This window comes from Monodon monoceros, unplaced genomic scaffold (genome assembly GCF_005190385.1).
Source record: "Monodon monoceros isolate NGI ecotype Baffin Bay Population unplaced genomic scaffold, NGI_Narwhal_1 Super_Scaffold_4, whole genome shotgun sequence".
NCBI lineage: Eukaryota > Metazoa > Chordata > Mammalia > Artiodactyla > Monodontidae > Monodon > Monodon monoceros.
In genome coordinates this window covers 11,946,714-11,963,665 of record NW_021703781.1, presented here as the reverse complement: position 1 = coordinate 11,963,665, position 16,952 = coordinate 11,946,714, and the positions used below count along the sequence as shown (strand labels likewise).

The 16,952-nt window shown below is 41.2% G+C and overlaps 1 protein-coding gene across 4 annotated transcripts in view; it reads left to right on the top strand.

Annotated features, from left to right (window-relative positions):
• The window catches only part of ANK3 (ankyrin 3), a 677,213-nt gene that overhangs the window by 536,357 nt on the left and 123,904 nt on the right, over positions 1 to 16,952 (top strand). For all 4 annotated transcript variants that reach the window (XM_029244863.1, XM_029244862.1, XM_029244864.1 and 1 more), the window contains 5 exons: positions 3,265 to 3,462; positions 8,169 to 8,267; positions 15,731 to 15,829; positions 15,917 to 16,015; positions 16,760 to 16,855. In XM_029244863.1, coding sequence (XP_029100696.1) covers positions 3,265 to 3,462; positions 8,169 to 8,267; positions 15,731 to 15,829; positions 15,917 to 16,015; positions 16,760 to 16,855 — 591 coding nt within the window. The remainder of the gene's footprint in view (positions 1 to 3,264; positions 3,463 to 8,168; positions 8,268 to 15,730; positions 15,830 to 15,916; positions 16,016 to 16,759; positions 16,856 to 16,952) is intronic.

The following is a 16,952-nucleotide window of genomic DNA, read 5'->3' as shown; positions in this document are numbered from 1 at the left end:
CTTCCTTCTGCAAGGGAAGCTGGGAAATGTAGTTTTCAGCAGGGCACAACACCAGAGGTTCTTTTATTAAGGAAGGAAGGAGAATGGATATAGGGTAGGCAAATAACCTTCTTTCCTCTAGGGAGGCTACAGCATTTCTGAATTCAGGTAGTGGTGAGAAAGGAGGGCCAAAAACTCAACAGAGCTAAGCATGCATATGGATATGACAGACAGCCGTGCTTTCCATGCTACCTCTTCCTTATTCACATCCTTTCTTCTTGGAGTACATGATGCTTTCTTGTTGCCCTTTCTTCCCTTTTGTAGAATTGCGGGCATATTTTCTTACCCACATGTGCCCTAGAAACATGATGTGACTTTAGCTAATGGAAGAGGAAGGAGGGTGCTGAAAAACTAGATGGGCTTCTCTAATCCATTTTAGCCAGATCTATTTCCTGAGGCAGGACACTGTGCTGGAAAGAGGATTGGCTTGAGTTCAGGAATAACCTGGGTACAGGTTGTGGAAGGGTTAGTGAGCCTTAACTTACTATTTGTCAGATTTCTCTTTCATAAGCTGTACAGTATATCTGTTGGCATGGATCAGTAGAGATTATGAAGGTTTGGGGGAAAAATATAAAGTACAGTGTAAATATATTACTTTTAATCATTTAAAATTACATCTGCTCTTGTTTTTAATCTTGAAATGCAAAAGGACACATGGCATGCACTTTGTCCTCTACATCAAGAGGGAAAAAGTATTGATTGAGGTTATTCTCTAGTTCAGTCTCTCACTACTTTATGTCTCTTCTGATAAATGTATCTGTCTCCTTTTGTATGGCAAGTAAGAATCCTTTAACTTTCTAGAAATTAGAAATAAGTTAGGAAATTTAGAAAATTTTATCATAGGTCTCAAGATAAACTACTTGTTTCTTATTCGAAATATTTCTTAAGCCTTTCTGAGATGAACTAGCCATTCTAAAATAATACCCTAAATTGTTTTTCCCTTGCTTTATACTTTCCTTTGTATCTCAGGTAAGGAGCTCAGAATAAACCCCTCAGTAATAATGAGTAACTTGTCTGGAATTGGCATGCATTACACAGATGTCAGAGCTTCTCTGTTTTCTAAGAGTCAATGATTTCTTGGTGGAATTAAAAGTAATCAAGAGGATTGTCACATCTCAGAGGATACTGACTTACCTTTAGAGGTTGAGAAGTTACTGACTGATAAGATGCATGATTAGAAGCTGCTCTGACTTTATCTTGCCTTTACCACTCTAATTAGTTCGTGTTAAGAGTCTTGACTAATCAGGTTTCCTAGCACTGCTTTTTGAATTTTCCCTTTTATTCAGGGGTGGGGATGGTAGTAAAACAGATCACCCCCTCCTGTCACTCACTGTAGAGTTGGGCTCAATCCAGAGATCTACATTAGACTCTGAAGACGATCTCTTTAGGGTGTGTGTGAGCAGAGGGCCAAATGCTTCTGAGGTCAGCTGGGGTTTCCAGATGGCAATAGGTCAAAACTAAAAATAGGAGCATAAAATCTTCTACCCTGGCCCATCCTGTTCGGCAGAGGCTGGTTTCAGAAGAGTCTAGAAGTGGCATTTCCACTTTCTTCAGTTGATATCCAGCAACCTTAAATCTTCTAGAATCAAATATAGAAAGAATGTTTGTCAAGGGAGCAATGCTGTCACAGTAGAACATACCACTGACATAAACATGAGGGTTAATTACAGCAGGCTGGTCAACCAGTAGCCCCCCACTGCCCTCTGAGTTATTTCTGACCCATCCTTATGGCTTGGAAAGATTGTGACTGATCTGTTGTCCAGATTTGGATCATATTCCCAAATCTAAATCCTATTTGTATTTTATAAATTCTAATTATTCTTTTTTCTTTCTATTTTCTTTCTCTAAATCCTCTTGTCTATACCAAAAAAAAAAAATTCTAGTTTTTCATTGGCATTTTTTATGTAATTAGATTCAGGCCCATGTCAAAATGTAATCTTGCATTCCTCTTAAATGACTGTGAGTCAGGACAGGGTTTCCTAAGGCAGGGGACCTTTTTTCTTAGGACAGAGGACTCTGAGGGCTCCTGAAGCAGCTTATTAACAATTTGTCAAAGGAATTTTGGTTCCTTCCACCTCTGAGTATCAAAAGTCAACCAAGAGAAGGATCCCAGAATGTTCTGAAAGCTCTAGTAAGCTTGACTCAAATCTAAGGATTTGCCAGTCATTGCCAGGCTCTAGAGATACAAAGACAAATGTGGCACAATACTTGCCCTTAACAAATCTGCATTTTAGTAGCAGGAGACAGATATATGAAGAAGAGTGCCACTAAACATCTCCGGGATTTTGACTGGAGTCAGCCAAGTGAGGGGCAGGTATAAGAGTGGAAGGGGAGGGGCTTCCCTGGTGGCACAGTGGTTGAGAGTCCACCTGCCGATGCAGGGGACACGGGTTCGTGCCCCGGACCGGGAAGATCCCACATGCCGCAGAGCGGCTGGGCCCATGAGCCATGGCCGCTGGGCCTGCGCATCCGGAGCCTGTGCTCCGCAACGGGAGAGGCCACAACAGTGAGAGGCCCGCGTACCGCAAAAAAAAAAAGAGTGGAAGGGGAGGTGAAACACTTCATGGGGGTGTGACCCTTGAGCTGAACCTTCAAATGAAAGATGCTGGTCCCAAGGGCATGTTGGAGAAAAGCATTCTTGGTAGAGTAAGGCAAGACAGAAACATGAGCCATATGTTGTTTGGGGACCAGTCTAGCTGAAGTGTGACTGAAGTTTCATAAAAGAGGCAATCAGAATGGCAAATGGGAGTAGATTACAGTATCTTGACTACCATGAAAATTAAAAATTTTCACTTGTAAGCAATAGGCTAGTAAAGGGATTTTAAAGGTTGAATAATGGCTCTGAACCTGCCCCGGTGGTACCATTTGTTTGTTTCCTAGTTGGGTTTCCTCTCATTCCTGATATATAAGGCAAGTAATTATTGAGCACCTACTAACACAACTACCTGTGCTAGGGGGTGCTACCATCCATTTGTAAAACCACTGGTACTCTTGACTCTTTTGCATTAAACTCTCTATAGTACGTTTTCCCTATTTAGGAATGTGGGAGATATGAGGGCACTATGTTACTAGCACTTCTTGATTTCTCAGTGTTTGCTTACTTGCTAATGATTTTTTTAAACCATCAAAGAAAATCACTAGAAAGGGAAGCATACTGTTTGAAAATGCACTGCACACATTTTTATCTTGTGACTGGGCATGTGACCAAGTGATTTCTCTTGACAGAATGGTTATACACCACTGCACATTGCTGCCAAAAAGAACCAGATGGACATAGCGACAACTCTGCTGGAATATGGTGCTGATGCAAACGCAGTTACCCGGCAAGGAATTGCTTCTGTCCATCTTGCAGCTCAGGAAGGACATGTGGACATGGTGTCACTGCTCCTCAGCAGGAATGCTAACGTGAACCTGAGCAATAAGGTAACCTTTTTTCTTTTCCTCTGCAAAGCATCCAGCGCAACAAAACCTCACCTTCAAAAGATCGCTAAGAAGTCATGAAAAATTCAGGTCAAATAGAAAGTGCAAAGTGTAGTATGCACAAAAGTATGTACCAACATGTTATTTATCATAGGAAGAACTTGAAAAAAATCTGTTTAAACAATAAGAGAATGTTAAGTCAATAACTGCAAAGTCATACTGGTGAGTAACACAGAGCCATAAAAATGAGGTCCACAAAATTGTTCTAGTAACGTGAAGTTTTGTTATAATGTAAAGTCAAAGGGCAACCAGAACATAGTAAATAAGAAGTTGTAGGTTGTAAATAAAAAGTTGTAAGTTGATCTATGCCACAGACATTTGGGGGGTACCTACTGCCTGTCCCAGTTTTAAGTCCTAGGTTACAAAAAGAAACTGGAAACAGGTCCGCCTTCAGAGAGTTCATTTTAATAACAGAAATTTAGAGTAGCTGTCTTACTCCATAGATCAAAAGGTTAGTCTCTGTAGGTAAATTGGCAGTGCCAGGGAACTTTTTAAGTCTCTGTTCCCAGAAGTCTTCAGACTCCCCTGACCTCACATTCGACATCCCCATGGTTAGTGAAGAGCTCTGTGAAAGTCCAGCCCACAGTTACCCAGAGACATGTTAAGGAGGTCACTGCCTCCACTGTGTATAGCAGAGAATTTGGGTTTGCTGACCTGCTTATTAATACCTGAGTCTGAGATCTGCCCAAAATACAAGACAGATATTCCTTAGTCTTCAGATTTAAAAAAACCTGCAAGAGTGTCCCCAAATTCCCGATAATCCAAACTCCCTGTTATTTAGCTTCTCCTCTACAGGGTGGTGATGGCACAGCTATGACATTTCTCAGCCATAGCTCAGATATCGGAGTAGAGCTTCAAGATAGCAGTAGTTTTATGGCAATGAATAATAAGTAGTTTAAATATTTTAATATATGTGGCCTGTGTTTTGTGATCACAGAGGCTTTGAATTTCCTGGGTATGAATCCGAAATCTGACTCCTACTTGACGTGTAACTTGATTGGACAAGTTATGTGACATCTCTGAGCCTCAGTTTCATTCTCTAATAAACAAAGACAACAGTCTTTACTTCCCAGAAATGTCAGGAAGATGACTAACATTCAGCACCTTCTTCTAAGTGGAAAAAGAATAGTTGTCTTAATTTTAGACTTTTCACAGTTTGGGGAAAAGGTTACTCTGCACTAATCTGAATTCCCAAGGTGGTAATTTAACAAATTCTATGAACCAAAAGACATACGTAAGAGAATAGGAAAACCTTTTTTCAGTTTTAGTATCTTGAAAATCCTTTGTGATCATTGCAAACCAAACACAATTTTCTTTTTTTTTTTTCTCGTGTACTGATTTGCTTTTGTCATATCTTTCTTTTTAAACATTCCTTTGGAATGTATGCCTCGGCATTAACGGGAATCACGAAGCAATTTCAAGTAGTCATTATAATCAGGATTTGTTTGAGCTGTTGAATTTCTAAGGTTCATATACTAATATATAGACCAGCCTTATAATAGTTTGCTGCAAAATTCAACCTGTCTTAATGAGATGGAGGACGTGGCCTTCTCAAATTGAAGCACATTCTGGCATCCATCAGTGTATTTATTCTTAGGAGCCCAGAATATTATATCTCATTAATTCTCCCAGAGACAATACAAACCTGAACAAATGGTTAACAGGTGAACGTTTTCTATAGGTCTGACACCAAAGTACTGTGTAATAAACATTTTTTTTCCTTTAAATTCCTTTAGCTAACCCATGGCAATATACATATTGAGCCTTGAATCCACCGTAAAATCAATTTTAAAAATTTTAGGCTGAAAACACTTCAGAAAGAATTTCTCAGTGTCTGCTTCGGTAGGCTAGATCAGCCAAGGGAATTCTGAGGACCAAGAGACATAGCAAACCAAGAAAGCCTGGAGATGCCCAGACACCTTCCTGAACAAACTCTACATAAGCGAATATATCACCAAGGAAATTCCCATTGGCACACTGCACTTAAGGAACTTTCAAGGACTTCACAGTACCTAGAAATGGTCTAATAAGAAGGCATTTGTAAGTCTTTGCTTCCTTTCTCAGGAGTCATTTTCTGTATCAAGTATTAAATAAGTTCCAGTGTGAAAACAGAAAATCCGCAGAGCTCTATTCAATAAGGACTCTGACAGGTTTTCTGTCCATTTTTTCTAAGCTGCCAGAGTTTTAAACATCAGTTACTCTCCCTCCACCCCTTCCCCCTTCCCCATCCCACTTCCCCATTTCACACTTGCTAAACAATGAATATTAAAAGAAAGATTTAGCTTTCGTGAAAAGTATGATTGAACCAAACACTTGATTGTTTTCACTTCTCTTGCTGCTATTCACCAGCAGTTCCCAGGTTTTTAAGAAAAAGAGCCCGTGAACCTACGTTCCTGCCGAAGTACTAGTGTTTGATCTGGTGCAATTTTGCTTTTGACGTTCCCACTTTCCCACACGAATTCTGCAGACCACAAGTAGCTGTATTTCTTTACACAGCCAATAGAATACGAAGCAGAGCTGTTGCTCTTCCAAGTTGATGGTATTCTCTCTGTGCCCAATAAATGCCATTTTTAAAAAGAGCCATGCTCAAAATCTTTATAAAAGGTTAATAGATAACTTCTGAACTCACACAGGGCTGTTTTAACCATCACATTTTGTTTTTTAAATCATGAATGTAAAAATAATTTTTTCTTTATTTAATTTATACTATGTTACCGAAAGATGCTTGCTTTTTCCTCTGACTCAGTCGATTAGTGGGTGGATTAAACGCTAGATACTCGACTGGTTATACAAGGATTAAAGGTACAGTAGTTACCTCAAGAAACTCACAGTGGTTTGAAGAATACAGACGAGAAAAGAGTTTAAATGCAGGATTGTGACGCTCTCGACAGAAGTGAGCACGCAGGTGGTTCGCACATAAATAATAACAGTGAAGCCTTTTTCGAGACCAGGGGAGAGAGAGGGAAGCCCAGGAAAGCTGGAGGTGACTCCAGGCCAAAGGTAGAGTGGACAGCACGAATGTCCATGGGGGAACGCGAGAAAGTAGGGCACCAGCCACAGTACATTCCCCCAGCTGTGCTGAGAACCACTCAGTAAGGCTCTTCAGAAGGTTTGGAAAGTCTCAAACTTAGAATAGGGGATTGTGACACTTTTACATAATGTTACAGCTGCAAATATCTGTTGCCTCTAAAGTGGAACGTGGAACATTGTTCTATGATTATGTCAGTGTTTGGGTGGTGCCAGTTTTGGCCCCAGGCTTATTTTTCTTGGATTTCAAGTGAAGGCACCAGTCCTCCTTTTCCTGTTTCCTCTTTTATCCAGTTTGGGTGAGCTTCTTCCAAAAGTCTGTAAAGAGTATTAGAAAGTCAAGAGTGAATGACTCTTCCTGAGTCCTGTCATTAGTTTGATGGAATAGGAGCCCCTAAATAAATACTGTTCAGCATCTCGAGGGTTCTGTGCCCTTCCTGGTGCTGCTTTTGGTTCACGCCTTTCCTCTGACAAATAGGACAGGTTGATGGCCTTGCTACACAGATGCAGAGGAGGAGAAAGAGGCCGTTAGGACTCGGGACATTAACTTGTGTGCTCATAATGGATGAAAGAAAAGAATCTGGACGCCCTTACACCAGCTTACGTTCTCTTAAATGTTATTTATGAAAAATGCAGCTACAGAGGATTTTTAAACCAGGGTGCAGTCTTGGTGATTCTTTTCTTGGCCATTGGGATAACCACATAGCCTGTCCATTCTGTGGTAGAGTCAATTTCAAGTATCTGGTCTCATTAAATGACCTGGAAATTTTCACAAGATAGCCTTCATATTACATTCTCATGAGACAGCATTTATATAACATTTCACAGACCATTTTTCCTACCCAGAAGCAACATAAAGAAAATATTTGTCAGCCTAGGGTATTAATATTTAATGGAGAAAATGATATCATCATATGTCAGTATTCAATTTATAAACAGTTTTTATTTTAATAAATTTTTCTAAAGCTAGTCATGCGTTGGTAGTGCGTTAGAACTCTTGCATAATTTTGTAAAAAATAAAAAGACTCTATTTTAAAAAAGTGAACACTGAAGTACATAAGAGGAAAATGATATAATGTCTGGGATTTGCTTTAAAATACTTCCGCAAAGCAAAGAACAAACAGGAAGTAGGGCTGGATGAAGCAAACGTAGGAAAACCTTGACAATTGCTGCATCTGTGATCAGTACACAAGGTCCAGCCCATTCCCTCCACTTTTGAGGATGTTTGAAATTTTTCATTAAGCCTGCAGATAACCATGTTGTCACATGCTAGTATATAAACTTACTCTATAGATTTTTTTTTTTTTTGCGGTACGCGAGCCTCTCACTGTTGTGGCCTCTCCCATTGCGGAGCACAGGCTCCGGACGCACAGGCTCAGCGGCCACGGCTCACGAGCCCAGCCGCTCCGCGGCATGTGGGATCTTCCCGGACCGGGGCACGAACCCGCGTCCCCTGCATCGGCAGGCGGACCCTCAACCACTGCGCCACCAGGGAAGCCCCTATAGATTTTTTTAAACATAGAAATTGTAGACTTACTCTTCTTGAAGTCCTAAATTGTTTCTCCAGCACGCCTGTGTGTCCTCCATCCCTCCTGTAAGATGACCACTTTCATCTTTTGCAGAGTGGCCTGACCCCACTCCATCTGGCTGCTCAAGAAGACAGAGTGAATGTGGCCGAAGTCCTAGTAAACCAGGGGGCACACGTGGACGTCCAGACAAAGGTACACAAAAAGATGGTGCCCATCCAGAGTGTCATTGTGACTCCTTGTATGGAACAAATACAATTTTCTGGGGGAAAAATAAATCTTCCATCATATCTTTTGTACACAGTATTTCAAACGTGTATCTGTACAAGGGACACCAGTGTCTCTGGTTGTGGTGTCCCAGGTGCTTTTACCTTTACTGGCCTGAATACTTTATGTAGCTGCATATTGCTGCCTCCTGTGTTAATGCAATTTTTTAATCCTTGTTACAACACATCTGCCCATCAAGGGCAGAGTGTGAAAGCTTGTACCTTTTTTAATTTTTGTGACTGAGTTTTAAGAAATGCATACAGAAAAAGTTGTCAGTAATTGATGACTTCTAACTTTGTTCAGGCATAGTCTATGGAAGAGGATACATTAGGTTTTATTCAACTGCTACTCACTTGCTAAATTTCTTATGGTGTATATGATCGCTAGCAACTCCTTCCCTCTCTCAGCCAAAATAGTTATCTTTTCAAAAAGAAATTTCTGATTAATCTCATAGAATGCCGCCATTTCAAACTCACATAAGACGAATGGGTGTTTTGTGTCATCATCAAAGATAGGACTTCATATCAGTCTTTCTCTGAATATTTTCTTTCAGCACTTAATTTTGTTACTCTTCATATCAAACTTGTATCTACTTCAAAATGTAACTTTGTTTCTGTGTGTCACATTTTTGACACAAAAATGAATACTTGTTACCTGTTATACTGTGAATACGAACATTTCTGTGTATAATATAGATGGATTCTGAGGTGTGTGGACAGATATTGAAGATATTAATAACATAGGCTTTAGCCAGGAATTAGCCAGGAATTAGCCAGGTAAAAAGGTATTGCAGACATCAGAATCAGGCTGGATTTACGGGACGAGCACAGGAAGCAGACCTGAGTAGACTACACCCTTTGCACCGTGTTCTGACTCTCTAGGGCTGTGGCTTCTCCACCCATACTGCATTCTTTTAGAAAGAATCTGCCCAAAAGAGACGTGACCAGGCAAGATCCTTTATGCTTTTTAAACTCTGTATTAAAATAGTGAAGCAAATATAATGGTCCCTGGCTGGAGTAGTCTTAGATAGAGCTGTGACCCAGGTGGCCTCCCTCACTCCCATTTCTGAAATGCCTCGTGCCCTTCAAGTCCCCATGGCCTCTTTGGTAGCCTAAGTGCCCAGTTCTCTCTATTCTGTTTCTTTCCAAATTTTTCATTCTAAAAGAACCCCTTAGCCCCGAATGCCTTCCTAGATAGCTGAATGTTTAACAGGGAAACCAGTAAAGGCAACAGTAGTGGCTGAATGGTTTCTTGTTACTTTCCATGAAAATACAAGCATTTTTCAATCTGAAAAGCTCAGACTGGATTTAGCTTATCTTCTTTACTGTGCTTGTACACTTTCATCAGAAAAGAAATCTTTACTTCAGAAATTTGCAACTTCATGGTAAATAGATTCACCCTGTGTTGTTCTATTGACACACACACACACATACACACACAGACTTATAAACATTTTATTTGGTTCCCTCTCCCTTTATAAATGAAAAATTTGGGAAGGCAATAGCAGGGTTCTGTTTCTCAGTACTTTTTATCTCAACACATCCAACATATACACCACCAAAATTCAGTCAGGGATTAAGGCAGTGATTCTCAAGGGCAGGTTGGGAGGAGAAGAAATGGTGCTGTGAACCTTCTGTTCTAGATTTGCAAAAGCAACCCCACGGTTTAAGAGTATTGGGTCTCCACCAGGGTTTCCTTCTAACCCTGTCCAACTCAGGTCACAGTCTGTAATCATTTTTGTACTCAGTATAATATTTCTGAAGCATGTACCTTTTCCTGCCCTTTACAAGTGATGTAGTTCCGAAAGCATCTCTCTGTCTCTTAAAAAAAATTAGAGACAAAAAATCACTCTCTCATCCTTTTTCTTCTCAGCAAAGATCACAGCACCAAAAAGAAGTGAGGCTATGATTGTCCCATAGTTGAGTAGAGCAGGAGTGCAAAGAGATGGGTTGCTTGGATTTGCTTCCTAGCCTTGTAAATAAGGAGTTGATTGTATCCCATGAGCTTCCAAATTCTTCCTGGTAAAGATGACATCCCCAAGCAGCCGACAGGTAGAATGTATGGTACCATTTGAGTCACTGGCTTCAATTTTAAAATAGTAATAATTAAATTATCAGGAGCTCTTTTCTCTTGTGGGGAAGAGACCAGAACATCCTGGTAACAGCTGTGCAGCCTTCCCACTGGCCTGCTGACCCACCATATCTCCACCTCACTTTGTATTTGAAGTTCACCAAATCAGTTCAGACTAAATTGTGCGGCTGGCACAGGGTTTAATGCTCAGTGTCGTACAGCTGAAATGAAGCCACTTCTTTCGCTTTTTTTTTTTTTTTTTTTTTTTTTTTGCGGTATGCGGGCCTCTCACTGTTGTGGCCTCTCCCATTGTGGAGCACAGGCTCCGGACGCGCAGGCTCAGTGGCCATGGCTCACGGGCCCAGCCGCTCCGCGGCACGTGGGATCTTCCCGGACTGGGGCACGAACCCGTGTCCCCTGCATCGGCAGGGGGACTCTCAACCACTGCGCCACCAGGGAAGCCCTCTTTTGCTTTTCAAAAGGAGAATCTCTGGAAACATTTTATTTAGACCACCCCAAAGCACACCAAAGCACTGATTCTCGGAGGTACTGATTAGCAAGTAAATAGTTAAATTAGCTTTCTTTTAATGTGTGTAAAATCATGAAAAATGTTTATTTGATACATAGTCATTTCACATTTGTTTCTAGAGCTCTTACTAGTTGTTCGATTCTTACCTGGGTGATACGTTCCTTGTCCTCACAGAATTCATAGTCTAGAGAGGGAGACACAACGATAAAAATGTAATAATAATAGCAAAATTTACTACTCATTTTCTCTGTGTCAGATACTGTTCTAAGCATTTACCCTTATTAATTTGTTTAATCCTTATGACTATCTTATAAGGTTGATAAAATTAGTATCCCTATTTTACAGAAACTGAGGCACAGAAAAGGAATTACTCATGTAAGGTAACATAGCTAGCTGGTCCAAAGCCTGATTTTGACCCCATGTATAAATAAATAAATTTAGAGTTATTGGCGTTAACTGAGTTATTTACGAAGGTGGGAGTATAGAAGGGGTCTATGGCTGGTTCAGCATCACAGGAACATGAGAAAAAATTGGGGGCACGCCCCAAGATACTGCTAGATAATTAAGATGATCTCAGAGGGCCTTGATGTGCCATGCTTAAGTTTTTAATCCTGTTTGTACTGGTAAGCCTTGAGAGGTTGTAAACAGAAGATGATAAGATCAGATATCTGGTTTAGAAAGATCCTAGGAGACAATGCAAAGAATGAGTTGGTAAAAGAGCTTGGAGCAGGGGCCATTAGAAGGCAATTGCTGAGGTCCGGATGAAGAATAGAGAAGGCCTCAAGTAAGGGGCAGATGGGATGTTGGTAAACAAGAGAGAAATTGAAGAAATACTTAACAAGTACAAACAATTAGACTTGAGACCATGTGTATATAGGGACTAAGGAAAAGTGAGAAATTCAGGACGAATCTGAGGATGTGGCTCTGTAACCAGGTGATCATAAATCCCATTCAGCAAGACAGGAAGTGAAGGAGAAGAAGCTGGTTGGAGAAACAGCACCCTGAGTTCTGTATTGGGTGTGTTGATTCTTACATGACCTAGGGGCTCTCTAGGTAGAGACAGCTAGTAAATGACTAAAGCTTTGGTCTGGGATACAGGAGGGGCGTCTGGACTAAAGATACCGATTTGGACGTGGTCAGAATAAATGTATCCGTTGAAATTGTGAATGTGGACCTGATCGTTGAGGAACAGTGTGGAGGAAATCAAAGACAAAATCCCTAGGATCAACGATATTTTAAAGTGGTTGGAGGAGGTGGAAGGAAGCAGGCCTGACTGAGGGCAGGAGGGAAATGGGGAAAGAATATGACATGGATGCCAAGTAACTGAAGACTGTCAAGGAGAGTGTGACACAGAAGAGAAAGCACGAAAACGCGTGCACTGGAGTGGCACCGGGGTTATTAGAAGGCAGTTTCACTGGAGTAGTGGAGACGGTGAGATATGGGGAAAATGGAAGGGAATGGTGAATAAAAATGGGGTTTTTTTCAAGAAGCTTTAAGAGAATATAGACCCAGGAAAGGAGAGAAATATTTGAAAGGAGTGATTATTGTTTCCAAGTTTGGAAGTATGGCAGTATGTTAGTAGGCTAAGAGGAAGGTGCCAGTAGAAAGAGAAATGGTCAAAGAAGTTATAAGGGATGTCAGAAGTGGGATAGGCTGGGTTAGGGATGGAGATGACAATTGCCTTATTTTTCTTCTATCATTACGGAAATACTCTTTCATAATCTTTGACTCTTCTGTAGTCCCTGAGAGGATCTTTGTTTTGTTTTCCATTTTAACCCCACACTAATTTTGGAGGTGAACAATAAAGTAAAAAATTCACAGGAGAAATTTTTTCAACCTTTTTTCCCTTTTTAGCGTGCTAAGACGTTCAACTGTAGCACCTTCAGGAAATGAGATACTGAGAGTTTACTTTCAGAGTTTGTTTTCTAAAGGAAAAATCTCTGTCTGTTACTAAATGCAACTTTTCAATCTCAATCAGTTTAATTGAAGTAAAATTATGAAAAAGCTATTTATAGAAATATCTTACAGCCTGCCATATTATTAAGTAATATTTAGTGTAACATGTGACAAGAGAAAGGTATTCCCTAAAACAATAGTATCAACATAAAAAAGTTTGAAAACAAAAAATTTAACTGAAATAAAATGAGGGAATAATTGTAGTTGTGAGTGGGTGTGTTCACTGAGGAAGACTATGACAAGTGCAAGGAAGGCCAAAGACAGACGAGAGAGAGCACAGGTTTAGGAGGTGAGGAAATAGTGTGGATTTCCTGCTCCCGCTTTCTCAAACCATGTTGCATAGGGAGGCACCTAACTACTGCTCAGTAAGATCTCATGCTCACGTACCATAGATCAGAAACAGCAGCCTGAATATTCCGTCTGTACCTGTTTGCTCTTCCTACACAAATACACCCTTTCAGTATTGCCTAAAGAAGATGCCTTAACTTCAGCTTGTAATGATGGTATAAGTAGGCAACAGTGAAAAAAGCAAGCAAAGACTGCTCAGTTATCTGAACTATGACTGTTCCTTAGTTATTAAAGAAAGAAGAGTTGGTCTTTCCAAAATGTATTGCCACTAGTTGAAGGGAATTTCCCAAATCACATCTCTCTGGGCATGTGCAAGGTGCCATTTACCATGGGAACTTTGTGACCCTCAATGAATAGAGGAGCCCCAATTTTGGTTTCTCTGGATGAAAACTAAATCTTCCTGGCATGCATATGTATTTTTAATAAAATACTGTAGTATTTGTGGAGCAGCAAGAAGACCAATGTCTTAGAGCAGCGTGAACAAGGGAGAGACTCGTAGGAGACGAGCTCAGAGATGTAATAGATGGGAGGTGGAGAGCAGGGTGCAGACCAACCATGTCCTAACAGTCCACTATAATGACTTAGGGTTTTACTAGGAGTGACAGTGAAGCTATGACGATGAGAAGAAACTGTACATTAAGGTACTTAGAATAATTCAATTTCTTTTAAAAATCTGATCAATACAGTAGCAGAGTAGCCATTGGAAAGTGTTGCATCATTGCTTAGGCATGTTGACCAGAAACTTGAAGAGTTCCTTAATATTTAAAATCTTAAAATATTTTCTGTAATCTTTTGGTTTGGGATCAGTCCTCTGCCACTAACACTGGGAATAATGTTACTTCAGTCAATTAAGCTAATTGTACTGAGAACTGGTAGGAGAAAACTGTTTTCATGCCTCCCTCCCTAAGCAGCATTCTGATTCCTAACACAGTATCCTGAGTTCCTCAGTCCCAAGAAAGAACCCTGCAAAGCAGGCAGGTGAATTCTGGTCCCCAAAATGGGATACCCTTCATCGTGCATGAAGCAGCTTTAGGGGTCCTAAGTCAGACTCATATACATGTGGTTACGGTGAGCTTATCAGCAGGGTCTGGTCAGTGTGGCTGCACTTACAGTTCAGTTCATGGAATAGAATCTAACCAGAGTCAGTTCTTTAGGGCAGCACATCCCCGCTGAGGTGTCTTCACCTTCCACAATCAGCTGTGTTCCGGACGTCCCCTTTTCAAATTCAAATACACCCATTTGCTGGAGTGTCTTAGTTAGTTTAGGCTGCTATAACAAGAATACTATAGCCTGGACAAACCTTTATTTCTCACAGTTCTGGAGGTTGGGAAATCCAAGATCAAGGTGCTGGTAGCAGGTAGAAAAGAGAAGAGGCAGGCTGTCTCCTTTCTCTTCTTATAAGGGCACTAATCCCATTCATGAGGGCTCCACCCTCATGACCAAATTACCTGCCAAAGGTTCCGTCTCTAAATACCATTACACTGGGATTAGGGTTTCAGCATACAACTTTTAGGGGATACAATCATTCAGTCTGTAGCACAGAGTCACCATAAAGACACACTAATGCCATCACATACGAGATGCAGATACTTGAAAACATGGACCCTTGACCCATGACCATTTAGAAATATTAAAAGTCTGTGCTCTCCCTTTCAGTGATCTGGTGCTGCCAGTGTCATCGTAAACAGAGATTGGCCATGGGCACTGAAATTGTGTGGTGGAGTCTGTTACATTATGGCCATCTAGAAAAAATATCTGGAATATCCTTTTAAAAAAAAATAATTATCTAGAATATATGTGTGTGTGTGTGTATCTATATATACATACACATACATACACACACGATATATTTTTTAATAGATGGAATTTATAGCCCCTCAGGGGTCAGTGGATATTAATTGGAGAAGCAATCCGTTGCTTTGTCTAAATGAGTGGTTTTCAAAGTGTGGGGCTCTACCTAGGTAGGCAGAAGACTTTAACTAGAGCATCTATTCCTAGACCAAGTTCATATATCGCAGACCTCCTGAACTCACACCAGCCTCTCCTGCTTCAGTGTTTCTATCCTTCCTGTCTCCGTCATGCATTCTGATCATCATCTACTGCTTCCATGATCACTTAACCACTTCACATTTTTTAACCTCAATTTTATGCCTTGAGAGAGTAGAGTGTTGAATAAACGCTAGTCCATGTCTGTCCATTGAGCACGCTTCTGACCCTCTGCAAGAAGCCACTGGATCCTTCTGTCTAGGCTGTCGTTCCATCTTTTTGTCCTATCTTGAAAAGTTGTTATGGAAATAAAATGAGCCGATGCTAGAGCGAGCACTTTGGGACATTTAGTAACTATTTCCATGTGAGGTGGTATTGTTATTTATACCTTAGATTAGCTCTGTCAATGGCATTTGTTTTATATAGGGAAAAAAAAACGCTTTCTGCCTCGTTAAGAAAGGTTATTTCTTAATAAAGTTTATATATATATATATAATTACAGATGGGATACACACCACTACATGTGGGCTGCCACTATGGAAACATCAAGATTGTTAACTTCCTGCTCCAGCATTCTGCAAAAGTGAATGCCAAAACAAAGGTAAACTCCTTTCTCCTTTGTATCTACCAAGTCATTGATCTCGTGTCCAAGGAAGTAAGAGTCTTTTCTTCCATCTTCCTTCTACAGAATGGGTATACGCCGTTACACCAAGCAGCTCAACAGGGACACACGCATATAATCAATGTCTTGCTTCAGAACAATGCCTCCCCCAATGAACTCACTGTGGTAAGAGCAAAGGGCCAGCTAAGTGATGAGGGGGGAGCTGGGCCTGGGTGCTGGTGCCTTCTTACATTTTTATTGGACAGGTTTGCTTTTTGACTTTCTATGTTTAGTAGGCATAAACAGAGCATTCAGTAGAATGAAGGGAAAAGGACAATAACTGTATTGTTGTGAGTTGTCCAGAGACAGAGATGTGATTAATGTTTCCCACGTAAAAACTACAAATCGGGCTTCCCTGGTGGCGCAGTGGTTGAGAGTCCGCCTGCCGGTGCAGGGGACACGGGTTCGTGCCCCGGTTCCAGGAGGATGCCGCATGCCGCGGAGCGGCTGGGCCCGTGAGACATGGCCACTGGGCCTGCGCACCCGGAGCCTGTGCTCTGCAACGGGAGAGGCCACAACAGTGAGGGGCCCGCGCACCGAAAAAAAAAAAAAAACTACAAACCCACTGCTACCCAGTAGGGAGTACAAACATAAGAAGAAGCACGTGTTTGTTTCCTTGATTACATAAAACTTTAAAAAGCCTCTCGGATTCCATGTGTAGCAGCCCAGACTCTGCTCTATGAGTAGGGACAGGTTAGGTGGGTTTTGTGCAAGGTATGTCTTTAATGAAACAGCGTTTTGGGTATGACAGTGGGAAAGGACTGGTGAGACACTCACCTTACGTTTGTAAAGGCAAACGTGTGGAAACACACAGGCGCTGAGACACGTGGAATGACTTGTAATTCCTTGACCATGTTTCCCTCTTCCCAGAATGGGAACACTGCCCTGGCCATTGCCCGGAGGCTTGGCTACATCTCAGTGGTGGACACCCTGAAGGTGGTAACTGAAGAGACTGTGACCACGACTGTGAGTAGTGGATGCCAGACCTTGTAACCCCGTTACCCCAAGAGCCAGTTCTCAGACTGTAGATTTTTCCAGGCTTTGGGGAGATGAACCTTTTTTC